A 21,040-nucleotide genomic window follows, 5' to 3' on the forward strand; every position below is an offset into this window, starting at 1 on the left:
CCACATTTAAACACAGGGACCAGCCTTTAACGACTGATAACTACGTTACCTCCACTGTGGGCAAAGTAAGCAAATCATCTTGTGAAAAGCCCCTTTCACAGTCTGAAATCATTGTCTTGAAATCTTAGTTGGCAGGCCTGCTTAATGGATGCTCATTTGTCCTATGCTTATATCTGAAGGTTTTGCCTAATGGTGGCGCTAGAGTTCAGGTCACTAGGTCACAAAAATCAGAATGTAACTCATTTGAGATAGGAATCTAAACAGAAACATATTTATGCACAGTTTTTACAATAACGATAATAACAATAATAATAAATAGGTGAAACAGTTAGTTATGCTCCATTTTACTACTATAATACACAGACCACAACAGGTTTTATGTATGATTTACAAGTCAGGAGATATCATACAGGGACAGTTTTGCAGATATATTAAATAAATTCTAATCATTGCCTGACGGTGGCGCTAGAGAAAGATCATAGGGGCACGAAACTCATTAGGCTTCTCTGAATAGCACGAATGTGCATATCAAATTTGGCACCTACTTAACCAGATTTTACATTATTTGTCACTGATCAGACAGACAAACACAATCACATGACCTCCTGACATCTCTTGGCAAAGATAGAAGCCGACTTATTCAACTCTATAGCAGCACAATAAAATGTGGTTTTAGAGTGTTGTTGAATTAGAATCAGATATGTACGAAAGGCAAAAAGGTAGAAAAACTATGAAAACCTTATGTGATAAAATATATATTCTTTATGGTAATCTGTACGAAATTATCAACCAGGGTTCTGTTGAATAACATATGACTAACCGTATTAGTTATTCATTTGGAAGAACACAACTTTTCCTGATCTGTTTATGTAATATGGCTGGCAAAAGTGGGTTGCATTAAAATGAATTGATTCGTCAGTGCTGCCTTTTTCCTATTACAGTATATTGTAATTTAGGGCTTTAACCATGTCACTGCACAACGCAACAATATGTGTGGGGTTGGGAATAAAAAGCCATCTGCAATGACACTATCATGCAGACCTGTTATATCTATGGGACTTGCTATTGGCAAATTTGAATATGTTACAACAAGCAATACCTCACACTCTCACTGTAAAAAAAAAAAAAAAAAAAATTTGCCATAAGCCTAACATATTGCCTTCCTTCAGACTATAAACTGCTTTATCCACTAACTTTAGCTTAAAAGGAGTAGACCTTTAATCACCTTATGTCTGTGTTTTAATTGGGCATGAGCACACTATTATCTTTAAATCAGCTAAAGCCTAAAGAAATCAGACAAAAAAAAAAAAAAAACCCAAAAAAACCACGTTGTGCTGAGAAAAAAATTTAAAAGAATACATCTGGAGGCCTAGTATACATATCTAAAGCATTTATTATAGTTTTGATGTCTGATGATGTTAATTGGGACAGCAGCAGCACCTAATGAGTGCCTGCCAAACGTGATGATTGTGTACACTTGCCCGAGAGAATTAAAGAAAAAACACTGTCATATCCAGCGTTTTCTCAATAATGACCCGAAAATGAAAACCACAAACAAACACAGCAATCAAAAAAAAAAAAAAAAAAAAAAAAAAAAAAAGGGCATACTATTAGCTGAAATGTTCTTCTGTTTTCACAGGTGATTTTAAAATGCGAGATACATGGGGAGAGAGAGGGGGGGGGGGCTTGTGCATGTGAATTACGCGTTTTTAACAGGTACAATTTGCAAAAACAAAATAAATAAAGCTCCCCACGTATTGCAGGGAAGCCAACAAACGGAGGTGGTTAATGAAGAGGGAAGTGGGGGGGGGGGCGGCGGCCTGCGCGGACACAACCGCATGTTATTTTACAGCTGGATACAAGCGTCGTCTCATTCATTTAACTCGCCTACTGTACACTGTGCTCAACGTAGTGAATCCAATACTATGGCAAACTACACTACACTACACTACTACCAGCTCCGGCACGCCGCACGGAAGTGTTTTTGTATCCACGCGCCTCGGAAAACTTCGGTGACGTTTCACAAAAGACGACCAATCGGATCCCGTCTTCTATTAGGACAATGAAAAGCCTCCTACCAATGGGAGCGGCGCCAGACCGGACGCCGGCCAATGGCGTGAGGGCCCCGCCGAGAGTAATGTTAGAGAGCCGAAGACTGAAGACATTGCGTATCGCCTGTGTTCCCTCATACACAGCCATTGCAGAGCATTGAGATCCAGCGATAGTCCCCGGGTAAGTATACCACACACACGAACATCTGAGGGTCCGTTTTCCTCAGAAGGACGATAACATTCAGAAAATGTTATACTAATGTGTTTGACACGATCGAGTGTGAAAGCTTATTTTCTTGCGGAGAACCATGCCCAAAAAAAAAAAAAAAAAAAAAAAAAAAAAAGGAAAAAAAAAAAAAAAAAGAAAAAACAACAACAACAAAAAAAATAAATAAAAAAAGAAAAAGAAAGAGAAATAGCCGGCGCTTAAGCAGGTAACGTTACATTACTCTGCCTGGGGAGTGTGGAACAGACGCTCCGTTAAAAAAAAAAAAGAAGAAAAGAATATTAACCTTGACCGATTTCGACGGAAATTGTCGATTTCGTGAAATAGGAATAATTTTGTGTGTCACTGTCGTGTCGTTTTTACAAAATGGAGTCGAATCAAACGGTAGTTATCGCGTAAAAATTCAGGAATGTCTAGCGGACAACACAGCGTACAATGGTAGAAGACTCACCGTTAGCTAGCCATTGGCATTGCAGTGCATTGCGAGGCTGAACGCCTGTCATGTGAAGGCTGGGGAGCGTGTGGTTTGTGATAGAAACATTAAAAATTTATAAAAACACGAGAAAAAGAAAGAGCGTCTTTAAATACACTCGGACCTGTGTTTGTTTGCTGCAATTCAGCCGAGAAGACGGTGAAAAAATTACCTCACGATCTGCGCTTTACTGTAATGGCTGACTGTATTCGCATAGGAAACAAGGCAGCGAGGCGAATGGGAAGCCAGCGACAGAGGCGCAGTTCGCTTCAACTTTTTCTAACCGTGTTTTCTCGAGAAACAAACCCGCAACTATGACATGTGACGACGGCAAAAGAAAGTTCAACCTTTCCCGTTTCCAACGACACCCCTGCGGGATTTTTCCGACGTCTGCAAAAGCTTTAAATCCCGGGTTGAAGCGAAGCGGTCGCCGCGGTCGCTCTGCCCTCTATTGCATGCAGTGCAATGGCTGTGCGCTGACACAAAGAGAAGGAGCCATATTCTCCATGTTAGTGGATGAAGACGAGCGGCCATTAGGAGCTCATAGAAACCAAGTCAGTAGCACAGCCCGCTCATAGACACAGCACAGACCCAATGTATTACTATACAAGGCGGCTAGTGCAATAGGATTCAATCGGGGGAAATATTTTGCCAAGATCGCCGGCTTTCTAAACATATTTGTCGTGTTGCAAAGCGAACTGGGAGGCGGGAGGAGACATTTGAGGGGGACTTTCTTTCATGAAGAAGGCATTCTCACAAAATGGAAGAAGAAATATTGCCGTCGTTGTTGACCTCCTTTTCCTCAACGAGAGCCTATGCGCCATTACTACTTCGGTCGACGCAGCTTACTTGGGAGTTACAGTAGCATTTGATGGGAAAATGTATAGGAGAAAATAATCAGTTTTACACGTTTTTGCAAATCATGCTGAATTATTCCCAGAATAAAGAAAAGGCAAGACTGATAGGGGATGAGTGTTAAATCATGTCGAATCGCAGTTTTTAGTGACACATTTTCAATAAATACGTCTTTATGTGTAATTTGTGTCTTTTTGTGTCAAAGTTATTTATTTGATGAAAACATGAACATTAATGGAACTGGTGGTTTCCCGAAGGCCTTTTCTTATTGCAGATGAGGTTTGATGATATATATTTATATTTTTTTTAATTTTTTTTTTATTTTTTTGCAAAAACATGAGCCATGTTTTTTTTAAAAGCCAAGTCCACTGTTATAGTCCCACAGATGGACGTGGTTTATGTTATGCAGTTGAACTTGGGCAACTTTTGCAGTTACATCTGGAAGTGACCGGAAAGTGTGTCACTGCAAAGAAAAACATATTTATAGATGTTGGTGTGATTTATTTATTTATTTATTTATTTTTTCCTTTCTTGAAGTCAGTTGTAAACCAACATAATGAGAGCTGGCCACGGACCACTGAGTTTTATGCAAAGGCCTCTGTGCAGATTGCATCAATAAAGAAAGTCCATTTTCGTGGCATCAGCTCCGTCTGTGCTGGTCGGGTTTATTTCAGCGGACTGCGTGAACGGGTCCCAGCTTAGTGCGGTTTGACAGCGGCGAGGGCGGGTCACTCAAGTAGCGCCGTCAATACTAGTGATCAATGGAGAGAAATGAAAGACGTGCTATTGTGTGGTAGAGGAGGATGGGTGGGCAAGAGGAGTAAACACAATCATACCTTATCTGCTTTACATCATTTTAATTATCTAAATTGAGAATAATTAATTTAAGAGATAATTATTTAATTAAAAAAAAGATATATTTTCAGAAGTCATTTTTCTGTTTGAGGTTGATCCACCTACCCCACCCTAACAATAAAATTAATATAATTCAATGTCTATGCAGTTGCACAGCTAATTTGAACTTGAAATGTTTGTTGTTGTTTTTTTTAGATACTGCCGCAAGGATGGGGAAAGATCCAACCAAACCAAGGGGCAAGATGTCCTCCTATGCTTATTTTGTCCAGACCTGTCGGGAGGAGCACAAGAAGAAGCACCCCGAAGCTTCTGTTAACTTTGCCGAGTTTTCCAAGAAGTGCTCTGAGCGATGGAAGGTAGGGGATGGATGATGGTTTTATAAACTTGTAGTCTGTTTTTAAGCTCTGAATTAACTTTTGCCCCTGAGAATGGACTATATGCCACTCCCTATTGGTGTACATTAAGATATTTCAGATACAGGATGTTGTGGTTTGATTATTGCAGCTTTTGATTACAGTTACATTGAGATGCCAACATTTTCCAATAAGTTAGACAGTGCTCCCTTCCAAACTTATGGGATCAGAGGAGAAAGGGAATACTTTGTAGCATCTGTAGTGACACCCTTTGGAAAGCAAGTATTCAGTCAGCAAGTTACTTCTGTTTTCAGACAATGTCTGCTAAGGAGAAGGGCAAGTTTGAGGACCTGGCCAGGCAGGACAAGGCGCGCTATGAGAGGGAGATGATGAGCTACGTTCCAGCCAGGGGAGGAAAGAAGAAGAAGAAGTACAAGGACCCTAATGCCCCCAAGAGACCTCCGTAAGTATTGCAAGGCAACGCTTGATGATTTTTATAGCCCTTTTCAGCAGAAAATGTCTCTGCAAAACAAAACAATTCTGACTCATGAGCAGCTGACTCATGTTTTTATGACAGAACATGAAGCATGCTATGTTGTGTAAATGACAAAACTTTTTTTGTTTTCCAGATCTGCCTTCTTCATCTTTTGCTCAGAGTTCCGCCCCAAGGTGAAAGGCGAGAGCCCTGGTCTTACCATTGGAGACGTTGCCAAGAAGCTGGGTGAGATGTGGAACAGCACCCCTGCTGAGGACAAGCAGCCCTATGAGAAGAAGGCCGCTAAACTGAAGGAGAAGTATGAGAAGGTAAAGACACGGTGATCCTTTCTAACTCACTTTACTGAAGATTGGTGACGTGTTGCTGTTCTTTAATTAAGTCTGAGCTTTGATTACAAATGGCTGAGTCTAAACAGTCTGATATCTTGTCATTCCTCCCATCGCAGGACGTCAGAGCATATCGCGCCAAGGGCAAGACAGGCGACGGAGCTCCAGCAAAAGCCCCGTCCAAGGCAGAGAAGAAGGATGATGATGATGACGATGATGACGAAGATGACGAGGAGGAGGAGGAAGACGATGATGACGATGATGACGAGTAGATTGCGAGTGACATATATAGTGGTCATTTTCTTGTTTATAAAGCATTTAACCCCCTTGTACACACTTCACTTACTGAAAGAAAATACATTAGTATTCAAGGGGTAAAAAAAAAAAAACGACAAAAACAAAAAAGGCTGTGTATATCAGTTGTTTTTATGCTGTACAGTTTTTTTCTCCTTTTTGTATAGTTAACACTACACAAGTATCGTGTCTGTATCTTTCTGCCAGTCTTATTTTTCCAGTGGTAGTTCCTAGACCACTATCCTGCCTGGTACAGTGTAAAGGGGTGGGCTTACAGTATTTACCGTAGCTAGAGGTCCACAGCACATAAGAACTGTTCTGAAACTGAGTTAGAGCTGAGTGTTTCTTCCTTTTTTTTTTTTTTTTTTTTTTTTTCCTTTTCCTGTGTGTTTTTATTTTAAATGACGTTATCAAAGTTGACGTATCACAGTTGTTTTACTGATCTTTATGTACCACTGTAATAGCAAAAATAAAAAAAAAAACGCCTTGTTTATTGTTGAAATCTAAATTGCTTCTGATGTCAATAAACATTTTTTTTTTTTTTTAATAAATCGGTTTTGTGTTGTGTCTTAAAAGTTACTGTGCATGTATCCTGTAGGTTTCCTTTTCCCAAGATTAAACGGCTTCAATTTTGAGTAGTCTCATTTGTTAAATGAACATAAATGCACAGGTAAAAACTAATATGGCTGATCTGGAGGAGGAAGTAGGGTCAACAGCAGCTCTGTCAAAACGATGGAATATCAGCGCCACCAAAATCAATACGACTGACAATTAAAACAGTCGGCGATTAAACACCATAAAACAGTCTAATGCTGCGTGGAAATAAACAGCAGTGACTGGGCCAATTGTGCTCCATGAATATTTAAGACCTAGGGGTGATTAATTTAGATTTTTCAGGAGGTGAGGCGTGTTTTAACTTGAATTGCTGTCAACTCACTAAAGTCAAATTGGGTTGACATTATGGTGCCCGGGGAAAATGAAATAAAGCAGCAAAGCATCGAACAACCCAGGCCTTGATAAGCTGTTCCTATGAAGTATGACTCATCACCACAACTGTTTATGTATCCTGTGTTTCTTAACCTACTGTGGTTGTATGCAAACAAGCTGTGCATTGAGGCTCCTTGGCTTGGTCGAGCCACACTGAAAGTTGCAGGATTGTTGTCAGCTCTGCATGCCAACATGCATCACTGACTCTTCCTGTTTTATTTAGATACAGCTGCTTCATCTCTCACGTACTCTCTAGGTCCCATTCAGGGTGGAAAAAATAAAAAATAAATAAATAAAAAAGGACCATTTATATAAGAAGGATTATGTGCTTTGACAAACCCAGTGACATAAGAATATGGCTGATGTGTACAAACCACCACAGTCCAAATCTAAAAGGCACACACACATATACTCTACGTCGTGGTCTCAACAACACAGTTTCCCTCATGGGAGAGAGCTTATTCATCTGGGGGTTAGCAGCTCTCAGCCTGAGCATACACAGCACTCACAGAAATGAGCAAAGCACCACAGACGTGTTTCTGATCTGTGGTGTAAATTACAAGGATGTGTCTTTGTCTCTGCTGCATGTCTCCTCACTCTCTGCACAGATGTCAGCCTTGGCCTACTGAATGATCCCCGGTATCAAGTAGGCCAGAGGACAGGCAGACACAGGGCAGCAGCTGACCTCTGCACTGCTCTGATAAAGCCCAGCGAGTCCCTGAAGGTGACATAGCTTCCTGCTATCCCTGATCATTCCTCACGCTCACTGGTGATGCTTGTTTTTCCTGCTAAATCTGAATCCAGCGGACGATTATAGCCATGGTGAAATTTCCTAAACCCTCAACCTTGGGTCATATCACGCATGTGTTGTCTACATCTGTTACTGTTCCTGAAAAATAAGAAAGCAGCATGGATTACCAACTGGAGGCAAACATATACAGTTACCAAACATGTGACAGCTGCAAGCTGCTGTTACTGCTGATGATCATTTCCCCACTGTTTTTGTTTGCAACATGCAGTATGGGCTGTTTACAGAGTCACAGCAGATTGAGGAAGGGGGGGGGCAGTTAAAATGGTGAATGTCCACACACCTCCCCTGCCTTGGACAACAAATTGTCCTTTTCATACTGCAGTGGATCACGGCAGTGAGTGGCAGGAAAGGGAAACTAGTTGCAGCGCCTGGTGGCTGCTCTCAGCTGTTGATCAGTGTCTGTGTGGGCCTGAGCAGACCAGAAGTGCGCATACAGTAAAGCTGCTTTAGCTACACAGCGCCACTGCCGGCTCCAAAGCCTGCTAATCCCAGCCACCTGGTGTGCACTGCGCCCACTGATCGGCGGTCTCCGGGCGACACCCAGTGGTCACATCCCCGCAGCTGCACCACAGCCGCCGGGGAGACTCATCAGCAGAGGGGGCGTCAGGGTCCGCTGTCAGCAGAAAAAAAAGATGAGCCAGAAGTAAAAACACCTCCTCCTAAACCTGAAGATAAATCAATGATTTTGACTTAAAAAATGCTCAAAACAAAAAATGATTGAAATGTGTTTATAATGATGGTAAATGACACATTAGCTGAAGCATTGTGTGAACAGAGCAGTCTCAGTCCACTGTTTGCATTTTAACATTTAGTAGGATGTTACACCACTTTTTCTTTTATCTTATGTTTTGGTATTTATCAGGACAAATAAACACAAGAATAATTCATTAGCATCATCACTGTCTGCACTTAAGATATTCTACTTAAGTATAAGTGGAAAAACTACACTGTGGATGTACTCAAGTAAAAGTATTATTAGGCAGAATGGCTCCTGTCAAAGAGATATATAATATTATGTGTAATTGGCATTTTAATGTTTTAACAGGTGGAGGTGGGACTTTCTGTTTGATCTATTATGCTGTTGAGTATTTGCATCATATTTATAAGATTATCAAATGTTTTGAATGTAAAACCTACAGCAGATGAGTTGAACTATAAAGTACTGCACAATGTAAATTACTCAAGTAAAGAATATGTAAGTCAAAACTGTAATTAAATACAATACTTGAGTAAATGTACTTAATTACTTTCCACAGCTGCGATCTGTTAGATAATTTATAAATGTGCACAAAAGTGAGAATACTAATTATGTCTCTAAATGCTCTGTAAAATCTATTGATATTTTTTTATGAACCTGATTTGATGTGAGAGTGACATAAGGATGTTCAGGTCTGAACGCTTGATCAAAATAAAAACAAACATGGACATAAATCACTCTTCCTCCACAAAATGTAACACTTAAGATAAGATGTTAAACTTGTAAAAAAAAAATGTGTGTGTGTGTGTTTGTACTTGGAAACAGGATTTTAGCATTAATAATGAATGAGTGAATGATGTCCCATCAGGATTTTACCACCACCTAGAGGTAAAGGTGAACTTAACAGTTTATGCAAAGCAGAAACTTTCTTTATCCTGACACATTAAAAATAATGTTTTTGTATTGTGTCTGTATTGTGTCTGTATTTTGTTAGAGGGCGTTATTTGCAAATGTGATATTATTGCAAATTTTTTTCTTCAATCTCCTCATAACCCAATCTCACCTCCTCCATCACTGGCAACATCTGTCAAAGCCTGGAAAACAGGATTTTTATAGTAAACATCAGATTTTATGTCTTTTATATCTAACTTCTGCTTGTTCTGACAATACGTATTTGCTTCATTCCTATTCTACCATGTTTTCAACCCTTTCGTTAACATTACTGTTGTACCTCTCCATAACATTGAAAGTTGAGAGCACTCTCTGGGGAACTTTTACCTTTTTGTTTTAAGTTTCTTTCTCTTTCCTTTTTTTTAATGTTTCTTCTATTTGTCTTTACTTTAGTTTTGTCTGTCTTGTTGTCTTAGCATGATTATAGTTTGGCTTGTTTTCTTCTCTGTATATTAATTTACTCTGTATTGCTGTATATTTATTTATTTTTCAAAATCTTTTTACCTTGATGTTTTTATTGTCAAATCTGTTTCCAATGATACAATACTTTTAAAATACACCTTTCTTACCATATAGACCACCATTTGTCCTGTTTGATTCCCAAGTTCAATAGAGTCACAATATGTCGGTCATGAACCTGCATCGTATTCACAATTTGAAACAATCATGTCTTTATACTAGATTCACAGACACACTGCTTTGCCTTTTTCTAAGGTTGTGCAGATATTTACAGTTTTTGTACAGAACTAAAAATTACACATTGCATTACCCGCCATTTCTTTTTTCTATTATGATTTTAATTCTATGGAATTTGATATATTGTTTGTCTCATTGTGAGAATAAGTTTTATCAGTAAGTTATATAGTAATTGCCTGATGTCTTTAAGATTTGGTTTCCATTTTGATTACTTGTTGTAGCTCTATTATAAAGATGTTGATCTGATGTCTGAAGAGGATCCGTGGCTGGCAGTGTACGGGAATTCAACCTCTTCTTTCGCATGGTTCCACTTTCCTACCTTCGTGTTCACCAGGTGTGCAGTAAGCATCACTCGCTTTGATTCCCAAGCTGAGAAATGAAAAACTACTTGTCATCCTGGAGCCTGCATTCGGCATGAGAAGCACAACACAACCCTGTAGCTATCGAGTTTGTGTCCACTGAAGTGAGCATATCACGGCTCTGCAGGAGACTGGCAGAATGGTCTGATTAATTGCTTTTTCTGGATAAGAGAGACACGTTCAATAGGATTGTGATTCAGCAAGTCTTTGTCTCTCCTTTTTTTATTGTCTATGGCTAGTGTTTTTTTTTTTGTTTTTTTTTAAAGTATGTCATAATACTTGAATGTATATATGACCAATGTAAAACTAAATCCATATTTTTACTGTGTGAAATGTGTTGAAAATCTGTGTTTCATGTAAACAAAAGACCTGCACACTGACAAAGAACTAGAAGAGGCTTTGATTAAAAAAAAGTCAATCACAAAACAATTAATTTCATAATTGAAAGGTCACAAAGTGTGAAATATGTATATGTTTTACCAAATATGACAGAATACTACATACTACTACAGAATAATAATATATTCTTAACTAGTTTTTGTGTACTGATTGATAAATATTAATTTAATGTCAGTGTAAATTAAAAAGTGGACTTGCATGTTTGTCAGTCATGAATGTAACCTGGTCATAATCTTCTGTATTTGAGGAGAAATTAATAGATTGGACAGAAGAGCGTAAAACGTTGCACAGCACAGGATGTGACTCAGTGGATTCACCACAGGAGTGTACATGCATGCACACAGATGCAGGTAAGGTGTTTGTGTGTGTGTGTGTGTGTGTGTGTGTGAATCTGAAGGACCAATCAGGTGATTTTTCTCAGGACCAGCCCACCTCTGCACCAATTATGTGAGGGCTGGTTCCCTCAGCATGAGGGCCCACACTCTGTGTGACTTTGCAGAGAAACATCAGTTTTCATTTGATAAGGATGTGCATGAGGGAATTATTTCATTGGACACACAGTCTGAGCTGCTCTGAATGAAGCAGTGTATTAAAGATGCTTCTCCAGTGTCCTTTGACACAAACTGTTTCTCCCATAATAAACCTCCTCGTCCACTGGGTGATGCTATTGCAAAGGATAAAGTTATCCTGTGCATCTTACCCACAGTCACAGTCCTTTGCAAGTCTGAGCAACATCACTTGTAGTTTCACGTTTTCCTCCTACAGAAGGTGGAACATGTCAGCTTCTTTATTTCGATTCACTGGCTCCACAAAGAGACAGAAATCAAACTCAGAGGCAAGAAGCAGCTCTCATTAATGCCACAGTTCACATAAAAGTATTTGAAATGTGCTGACGGTATAAAGGCAGCAAATTGCAGCAGGATATTGAATGAAAATACAGAAGAGGCGTGTGGTCCAAGCTTGAGTTAGAGCCAGAGTTTTAACAGTATTTCCAATACAACTCACTTTGTATTCTTTTTTTGTTTGTTTTGTTTGATTGTAGATTGTAGAATTTATGAAATTTGAGTTTTCAGAGAGAGAGAGAGAGAGAGAGAGAGAGAGAGAGAGAGAGAGAGAGAGAGAGTGTCTGTGTGTGTTTGTGTTTGTGTTTGTGTTTGTGTTTGTGTTTGTGTTTGTGTTTGTGTTTGTGTTTGTGTAAGGCAGCAGTGGAGCGTGTGTTTGCATGTTCTTGTGTTTTCTGTGAACAAAGTTGTTGCCAGTGAGTGAGTGGGCGTCGAGTTCTTGTGAAATTGCATTTGTCATCCTTCACTTGTGGTTGTATCTCATGAGTCAGCTTCTGTTTCTTTTCTCTGTGTGTGTGTGTGTGTGTGTTTGTGTGTGTGTGTGTGTGTGTGCGCGCGCGCACTTGTCTGTACTTTATGTGTAAGGGGCAGTATTGGTGTTTTTGCAGTGGATTTTGCAGTGCATGTGCTTGTGTTTTCTGTGCTTATGTGACCAACTGTGTGATGACTTGTAGCTGGTGCACAGGACAAAGAAGTGTATATTGTACTAGTGTAGAGAGGGAGAAAGACACACATAGGCAGAACAACAAAGAGAGTGACTAACACCATGTGGAGCAACAATATTTATGAAGTATCTTCTGCCGAAGTACACTCAGACAAAATACAGGGAATTGTGTTTAAGTAAATCCACCACAAAACTTTTATGACATACAGATGAGTCAGAAATTTTTTGGAGAAAAAACAAAAGCACCATTCTTATCAAAGATATTCCCTTTGATGAGGATGCTGGAGAGCGCTGGTAATAATCTGTTACAGGTATTAAGTTAGTCTGAGATCTGGTGACTCATTTTCATTTGAATCAAACCACCCGGTGAAGAGATCAATCCCATCAGGTTTTAAAACAGAATAAAGGTGATAATTCACAATAACCTTGTATTGATTTGCTGTAGCCCTTCTCTTTAAGCAGATAAATTGATCCCACTTTGCAAGAAAAAGACTTTCATGATTCCCAGATGATGTGTCCCAACGAGAGCCCTTCACTTTCCCCCTGCTGCCAGCAGCAGGCTGACATCTGTTGTGTTGAGTGAAATTTCACAACAACTACTGAATGTGTTGACATCAAGTTGTGTACAGACATTCAAGTACCTTTCAGCATGACTCAACTGTAGACCCTCATAATCTCGTTAAAATATTTTAAATAGAAAAAAAGTCTCTTCCATCCAGCCAAACAACAGAAAAATAGCCTCAACGATAATCTGGTAGTTTTAACTCTACAAGGCACAGCTGTGGCAGGTAATCAGAGGGTCGGTGGTTGGATCCCCGCCTCCATCAGCTTACATGTCATCGCCGTGTTCATGGGAAAGATACTGAATCCCATATTGCCACCTAATGTATTACCAGTGTGTGACTGTGTTTGTGATTGAAAAGCGCTGAAGGCGAAGCAAAAGTGTTGCATGTGTGCAAGAATGAACATTGTGAATATGACGAGAAAAGTGCTAAATGACTGCGGCCCATTTACAAACAGTGATCTTAAACAGGTGTAGAAGCTCAGTCTTGAGGAATAAATACATTTACTGTGTGGCTCTGTCTTAGGAACAAGATATTTCTAAAACAAATTTTTGAATCAAGTAACCAGACCTGACCTGACTTCCTAGTTGACCAATAGTCATGGGATTTCTTTCATTACTTAATTTGTCAGTTCTTTCTCTATATTGACATAGAGTGACTTTATTTTTTTAATTTAATCTCTCATTTAAAAAGCACTAGGTACTAGGTTCTAGGTATTTTGTAGAAGCCCCTTTAACAGCAATTGCAGCTTCATGTCTTGTGTGGATTATTGAATGCATATTGATGAGCAAAAAATGGGCAAAAAGTGAATACTCCCTGAAGCCAGTGTAGGAGAACAGACTGGAAACAAATGACGGGACGCATCACAGAAATAAGAAATGCGCTTTTAACAGCAGTGTTAAAAATCCATTCATTAACCTGTAATCAATACCTTTGGCAGTTCGATTCTCCACTGAGTCCCTCCATCAGTGTATAACTGTGTGCTGTTGTCCCATTATTCAGACAAACAAATCAAGTTTGGGATGAAACTCAAATGTCAGAGGGTTTGCTGAGTATTGTCTTAATTTAATATTGAGAGAAGAACCATAGATGATTAAATCAACAGAAAGATGTGGAAGGAGAAAAAGAGGTGGGGAGGAATGGAGGGATGTGAACAGGATGTGAATAAATGTGATTGGTATTGATATGGTAAAAGTTGAAGATAATTTAGAAAAAAAAGGATGAGTGGAATTAACTTTGGTATACTGCTGCTTCTGCTGCTGCAGTCTGTGGAGCATGTTTAGACTGAACAGACTCAATAAGGTGATAAGATCTTTACATCAACACATTATAGCTTTAATTCACACTGATTACACAGTAAGTAAAGATATATGGTAATATTTACAAGGCTACATTAATTAGAGGACTGGTCTGACTGTGGGGCTTTAAGCATCTAACAGACTGAACAAACATGCTATCATGGTTAGCAGTGATAATGTTTTAATCTTTATGTATCCTTACCCTGTCTCTGTAAGACAGCTGGGAGTGTTTGCATAGAGAGATAAACAGAAAAGTCAAAGTTTAATGTGAAATTCCTTAATACAGAAAGTGTAGAAGATATGTACATTTATACCAGGCAGTTAAACAATTTACTGTGTCACTGTACTGGTTGAATAGCAACAATACAAATGAAATATTGCAGATTTTAAACCTGCTTTGATTTAAATTTTGATACTAACACTGAATTACAACATACAGTAAGAAAGGGGTCGCTCATTGCAACAGTCACCCAGCTTTGCAGCTCTACATGGCTTTTAAGCCCTTTTTAGTGACATATTTTGGCTCCACATTTGGTACAATACAATGCAACATCATCTGGCAAATTGCTACACTGGCCAATCAAATATGTGCAAGCATGAATTCCTGATTACTTTGGACCAGGGCAACCCCAGAGGTCATTTGTGCAGGCACCTTATTACAACCCATTTATGTTTTATTGTTGAGTGACCTCTAGTGGTCGTGTTAGACAACATCAGTCATTTCAGCTGAGGCCTAAAACAATATTTTCATGTTCGTGTGACAAAGCCCTCTATTGGCTGTAATAATCATGACAGCATCATAGGAGGAAGTCAGCTGACACTGATATAGAGACACAAAGTCAGTGTGGGGAGGTGGTCTGGGTGTATGGATGGGTCAACAAAACACTGAGCTTTAACATGAGTCAGCGTTGTTTCTTTTAATCACAATCGCTCCATAACGTCAACCTTATGTTTAGAATTGTAACCAAGATGACAAAGGTCCAAACCATGACCTCTGGGGTTTTTACATAACCAAACCTTTACCATAGCATTGTCACATGAAAGGGTTAGTTAGAGGGTAGGGACAAAGGCCCTATATGATGGTTTAGGTTGGAGGACTAATTGTTTGTAAAGTGAGCAGTTTTTTCTACTGTTAACCACATGACTGATGCAATTAAAGATAAAATGATTTACAGAGTTGTAAAATCCTCTCTCATAATACTCATAATCTCTGATAAGCATAAGATAAGATCTATTTCTCAAACCAACCGTGCTTATATTTAATTGTTTTACCACTTCATGGAAAACAACCTCCCATCAACACAGCCCATAACACATGGTTAGACCTTAAGTTTTGAATGAGGACTAAAAAAATCTTAGTTTTCGCTCTGAACACTTACTTAATTCATACCAGGCATGAACACTGTCTCACTTTCCTCTCTGGTTGAAAGTTTCAAGTTGGTTGTACCTCTGAGCACATTCAGCATCTGTAAAGTTTCTCTTTAAAGATGCAGTGTAGTCTTAAAAGCTCCAAAGTGACCTGGGAGGAACGTTGAGGATTTAGAACCACTCACAAAATCACTACTTGTACTTTGAAACAGTTATTATGAGTAAATATGGGCCAGTGGTTTATATTATCAGACTCTCGTAAATTAATGTCTTCTATGTAGAATTAGGACGCTGATTTGGCACTTTCATTAATGGACTGGTTCTCAGCTAAAATCATTATACTGATTAATGGTATTAGGATGCGAGTCAAAAATCATTATTGTTACATTGCACCCACATTTAAGACCCACCACCAATGTAGTGTCACTATAGGGGGTGAATACAATATCATTAACACCTCTATGTCAATAAAATTCAACCATGCCAATTAAATATAGATCTTACAAATTTTGTGAACCTTATATAAACCTTTATACAGATTGTAAAAGAAAATAATTTAGCTGATTTTTTCAGTTCAGCTTTTTGAGGAAGATTTTGATTGAACTCCGCATATTTCTGAGTCTGTAGTTTGAGTCGTTGTTTCATGGGCCTGTGTTATATTGGAGAAGAGATATGATTGCGTAATATCAAATAGTGTGCGCACCTTGCTGACTAATTTTCCAGGTTGTTCTGGGAATTGATTTACAGCTGCTTGACCGTTTGGATGATTTCCTGCACTTTTTTTTCCCCCTCTTGTATCATGAGGAAGAGATCATTTAATTTGGGATCTCCTTCAGTGGGAGTAATTTAATTAGGTCAAAAACCCTAAATCACTCACATAATTTTAAGCCATTGGTGCCTAATCAACTTTGAGTGTTTGCGTGTTTGAGCGTGTTAGAGTACATGCAGGCACGTCCTCTCTTGACTTTAAGCCAGTGCATTTCAGCTGATCGAAACCCAAGCAGGAAGTGAGGCACAGACAGCAGAGGGAACACACACAACCACACCCGATAGACAAGCTGTCTTATTTAGAGACTTAACACTACTTATCATAAAAATAATGTTTGTATCTATGTGTTTAACTGATTTCATGATACTGACTGAGACAGAGGATAAAAAATCAAGGATTACGTGCATCATATGCCAGAAACCGCTCCCTAAATCACAGGTTCATGTGTTGTTGAAGCAAGTGTATGAGTGTGTTGTCCACTAAAGTTTTTCAAAGTGGGAAATCAAACCAGAAGTTTGTGTTGACTTACTAGACTTACCGTGTCTACTGCTGCAGATTATCTTGTTGTCACTGTTGGGGAGTCTGGCTTGAATTTGTTTAGCCTTCTCATTTTCTCTGCCTGTGTTTTTCTTTTGAGTCCTGCAAACAGTTGGTGTTGATGAATCTGCCGTGTTCTGTCCGTACAAAAACAAAACCCAACACAGCACTCACCCAAGATGACTCAGAGCGGCATCCTGGAACAAACAGCGATCAACTGACCACCTGAACAACAAAGAGCCGTGCAAAAATAACATGTAATCCCATTATGTACTCTTTGTAGATTGACACATGCCCATTGAATGAAGACCGAATGAAGCAGAGAACATGAACAGAGTCTACTTTTCTATTGTATCACGAAGTGACTAAAGGATAACCATGGAAGGGAAACAGCAACAATCAGTTCTAACCCACAGTGTTTTTGTTTTGAGCTCTACGGGGTGGGGGGGCAGAGCTCATCTAATCACAGCTATTCTGAGCCATAATAACTGCCTGACATCCACATGGCGGCCGTAATGCCAGTCGTTTACTGCTGATAACCCCGCCTCAGCCTGCGCTCTACACCTGCCTAGTCACCATGAGAGAGGGATGAATGGAAAGAAGAAGGGCAAAAGAGGGGGAGGTGAAGAAGGAAGTGGAGGCTGACTCAGGTAGTTGGAGGTTGGCACTGCCTGTGGCTTGCTCTGAAAACACAGCTGCGCGTCCACACCCTTGTGGAGCGTTACTGTGACTGTGCCTACTGTGCCTACTGTATGTGTGTGTTTGTCTGCAGTTGGCTGTGTGTGCGGCAACAATGTCTCACTGCAACTGTAGCAGTGAAAAGGTTGCAGAGAAGAAAATCACAAGAATAGACATGTGACATGATTATGTCAACTGCAGGCTCAGGCAGGTGAGGTGATTCACAAGGAGAACGTGCGCGCGTAGAAAGGCCGCAGCTTTGAACCCAAAACCTTTTGCTGTGAGGCAACAGTGCAGACCACCCCAATATGATAGATATATACCTATTGAGATAGACACACACACACACACACACACACACACTCAAAACACACACACAAATACACACAGAAACTTGTTGAACGGCTGCATTCCTTGGCATACTCTGATCAGACATAACCTGATAAGCCTGTACATTCACAGCACAGAGACACAGCCACTGGTAGTGTTACGTGTTATGCACAAGCCCTTGTGTGAATGTGAGCTTGTCAGCTGAACAGGTCGAACAGGTAAGAGGATGTAAGAAGCTAGTTAACGTAGAACGAACACAACCTCTGGGACATATTGTACTCATACAAACCGAGACTGACTTAAAGTGCTGAATGTCTCCTACAGACAGGTAAACAGAAAAACAACAGATAAGCATCTGGGCTCCCAGAGGCAGGCATGAGTGATACAAAATACAAGCACAGAGCATGTACTATATTCCCCTTCTTTGGCAGACAGATGGCAAAAACAGGGAGGAGGTTTCTAACTGTAGGAGTGTGTGAGTGCTGCCTTTCTCCTTGTGTACAGCCTAAGAAACCACTGGTTCAAAACACAAAAACTTGGAATCACAGATACAACCTGTATCTCAGATTTAGCCTCAAGCAAACTGTTTATCAGAGGGCTCTCAGGACAAATCCCTGTATATATATTTACCACTGAGTGCATTAGACAGGTGGGCAGATTAGAGAAGCACCCACCTCCTCCTGATCCCCTCAACAACAGTTCGTTGTAGATAAGCTCAGGCTTAGGTTGTCTCCTGGTAAATCTGAGCCAAATCCAACTGAGGTTTAGACTATTGCCAATGAGAGGGACTTGATCCTGAGTAATAAAGGCAGCTCTTTGAGGACAGGTGACACTGTTACAGAATTGTCAGCCACAGAAAAGAATGGTTTATGTCGCTGTTGATAACAATGAGAGGATTTCAAATGCAGGTGACAGAGAAATCTGGGGATTTACGTCTTGCACCCTGGAGCACAACAACCATTACTGTAAAATCCAGTTGGAGGGTTGGACTAATGACATTTGTCAATTTCCCACTAATAGATGAACATTAGGAATATTATTCAGTCCTTATTTATAACAGATTTAAGAGAAGGTGTTAGATTGATATTTTTTATCACAGGATGGACATGAAAATGCTGTGTACAAGTGCTAGCTCTCTTAGCATTCAGACCTAATTTGTCAGCATATCAGTGTAATTATAAAACATAAATGGTTTTGGCCATTTTACTCCGTTACTCAGCAAAAAAGCGAAACCATCCCCATACACCATAACATTATTAAATGTGTAGGCAGGTGAGGTACCGATGCAGTAATAACGGCTTTAGTTATATACAACAGTGCTTTGAGTTACATGCTAATACTAACATGCTAACATGTGCACTTTGACAAAGCTAACATGTTAATGTTTAGCATGCATAATGTTCCCAATCTTAGTTTAGTGCGCTAGCATGCTAACATTTTCTAAGTAGCATTAAGCACAAATTACAGCTGAGGCTCAAAGGGAATGCCATTAGTTTTGCAGGTATTTAGACATTAAAATAATTTTTTACAAACTAAAGTTTTGGTGGAATGATGGCCAGATGAAGCATCAGGGGATGTCCAAAGCTACTACAGGTCATCTCGAGGAGGGCATTCATAATTCACAATTTCATGACAAGCTACCCAATAGTTGTCGAGACGTTTCAATCAAGGTGACAAACATCAACCTCATGGTGTTGCTGGAGGAAAAATCCAGGGATCACTAAAGTCGTTAGTATTTGTCATCTGGGCACCATAGATATTTATACTAGATTTCATAGCAAGACAAGAGAAAAGCGAAAAGAGAAGAAAGAAAGCAATATACTCAATATTTTTTTAATAGAAAAAAAAATGTGCATATAAAAGAAGTTTACAGTGATTTGAGATATTCAGAACTGCTGTGAGTCCTGAAAACAGAATTTCATTGACTTCCATTGCATTGGGCTGGTTACAGAAGACGATATTACACACATAACACCATAGCTATCTAGGTGTATATGACTAAATTAATGTGAGATTCTGTTTTTTACATGGGGGAGATAGCCAGACAGCCAGAGGTTGTGTCAATGATTACTCTCAGTCAGGGACTGATAGGCATGAGGGAGCCTATGGACGGACACTGTGATTATGCTAGGGAAATAATTGCTGACACCTCCTCTGGGAGAGTCAAACTGAATCGTCCTCTCAGTCTGGGGTTGTGAAGCATCGGTGGCTCACAGCATCAACCTTTGCACCATCGTTGAGCTGAAAGTCTGCTTCAGGATCTCAGAATAGCTGAGGACAAATGGCGCACGTTAACTATCTGTGAGAAGCATGGGGAGGCAGCGGAAGCAAAGCAGTGGGATGTTCGAGTGCTATGCTGAGCGTCAGTGTTTATATATGGAGCAGTGGTAACCACCAAGTGTGTTGTGCATGCCGCCCTTCAAAGCCAAAAAGCAGCAACTGTTTTGTAGTGACACTGGAAACAGAAATAGATCAAAGTTAATCTTCTTCACTGACAGTGCGCAAGTAGATACAGAATGCTGGTTAAACTTTAATCATGCCCTTTGACCTTTGAATCACACAGAAAATAACGTTGCGTTAATGTTGTTTCCTAATAATGACTAGTGTTGTACATATGTGTGTGTGTTTCATGTGTACAATATGTCTGTGTGTGGTCTGAGTGGCAGGTGCTCAGATGAAAATCTAAATGGGAACATAGTCAAGAGGCTTAGAGGATTACTGAGTTGTGTTGTCTTTACACAAAATGTAACATTTATATTTGATCAGCAGACCTTAAAGAGAGGAGGTAAGGGACTGTAAAGGTGACCTGTTGGTTCATATTACACAGACCTGCACTGTCGAGCAAATATAAGCAAGTGCTGAGGAGGGAAACACAGGCTGGATACACACACACACACACACACACACACACACACACACACACACACACACACACACACACACACACACACATCAGCCCTTTACTAAACAACTTCTTTTTTCTTTTTGCCTTTTTGGCGTACGGGACATTATGTTGTTATTCTTGTGAACACCATAACTCAAGAACGATACCAAGTAGAAACTTCATACTAAAACCCCCAGTGCCCCAGAGTAGGTGATCTGATTATATTCTGTATATTATACCAATCCCATATTACATATGTTCCTCTCAAGTATGCTGAGT

At 39.7% G+C, this 21,040-nt stretch overlaps 1 protein-coding gene across 1 annotated transcript; it reads left to right on the plus strand.

Annotated features, from left to right (window-relative positions):
* The first annotated feature begins 2,073 nt into the window (after window positions 1–2,073).
* On the plus strand, window positions 2,074–6,563 carry LOC139637270 (high mobility group-T protein-like). The gene is made up of 5 exons (XM_071505841.1): window positions 2,074–2,232; window positions 4,655–4,815; window positions 5,127–5,275; window positions 5,442–5,616; window positions 5,754–6,563. The coding sequence occupies exons 2-5, from the start codon at window positions 4,669–4,671 to the stop codon at window positions 5,904–5,906; spliced, it is 624 nt and encodes a 207-aa protein (XP_071361942.1). The 5' UTR covers window positions 2,074–2,232; window positions 4,655–4,668; the 3' UTR covers window positions 5,907–6,563.
* Window positions 6,564–21,040: the final 14,477 nt, after the last annotated feature.

Source organism: Trachinotus anak, unplaced genomic scaffold, assembly GCF_046630095.1.
Source record: "Trachinotus anak isolate AG129_WGS33_773 ecotype Australia unplaced genomic scaffold, CSIRO_AGI_Tana_v1 ptg000020l, whole genome shotgun sequence".
In the NCBI taxonomy this organism is placed as follows: Eukaryota; Metazoa; Chordata; class Actinopteri; order Carangiformes; family Carangidae; genus Trachinotus; species Trachinotus anak.

Bases quoted from the DNA above. Each gene is read 5' to 3' on its own strand.
- LOC139637270 (XM_071505841.1), top strand. From the start codon at position 4,669: ATGGGGAAAGATCCAACCAAACCAAGGGGCAAGATGTCCTCCTATGCT. The intron at 4,816-5,126 runs GTAGGGGATGGA...TTCTGTTTTCAG, and splicing joins AGTGCTCTGAGCGATGGAAG to ACAATGTCTGCTAAGGAGAA. The intron at 5,276-5,441 runs GTAAGTATTGCA...TTTGTTTTCCAG, and splicing joins AATGCCCCCAAGAGACCTCC to ATCTGCCTTCTTCATCTTTT.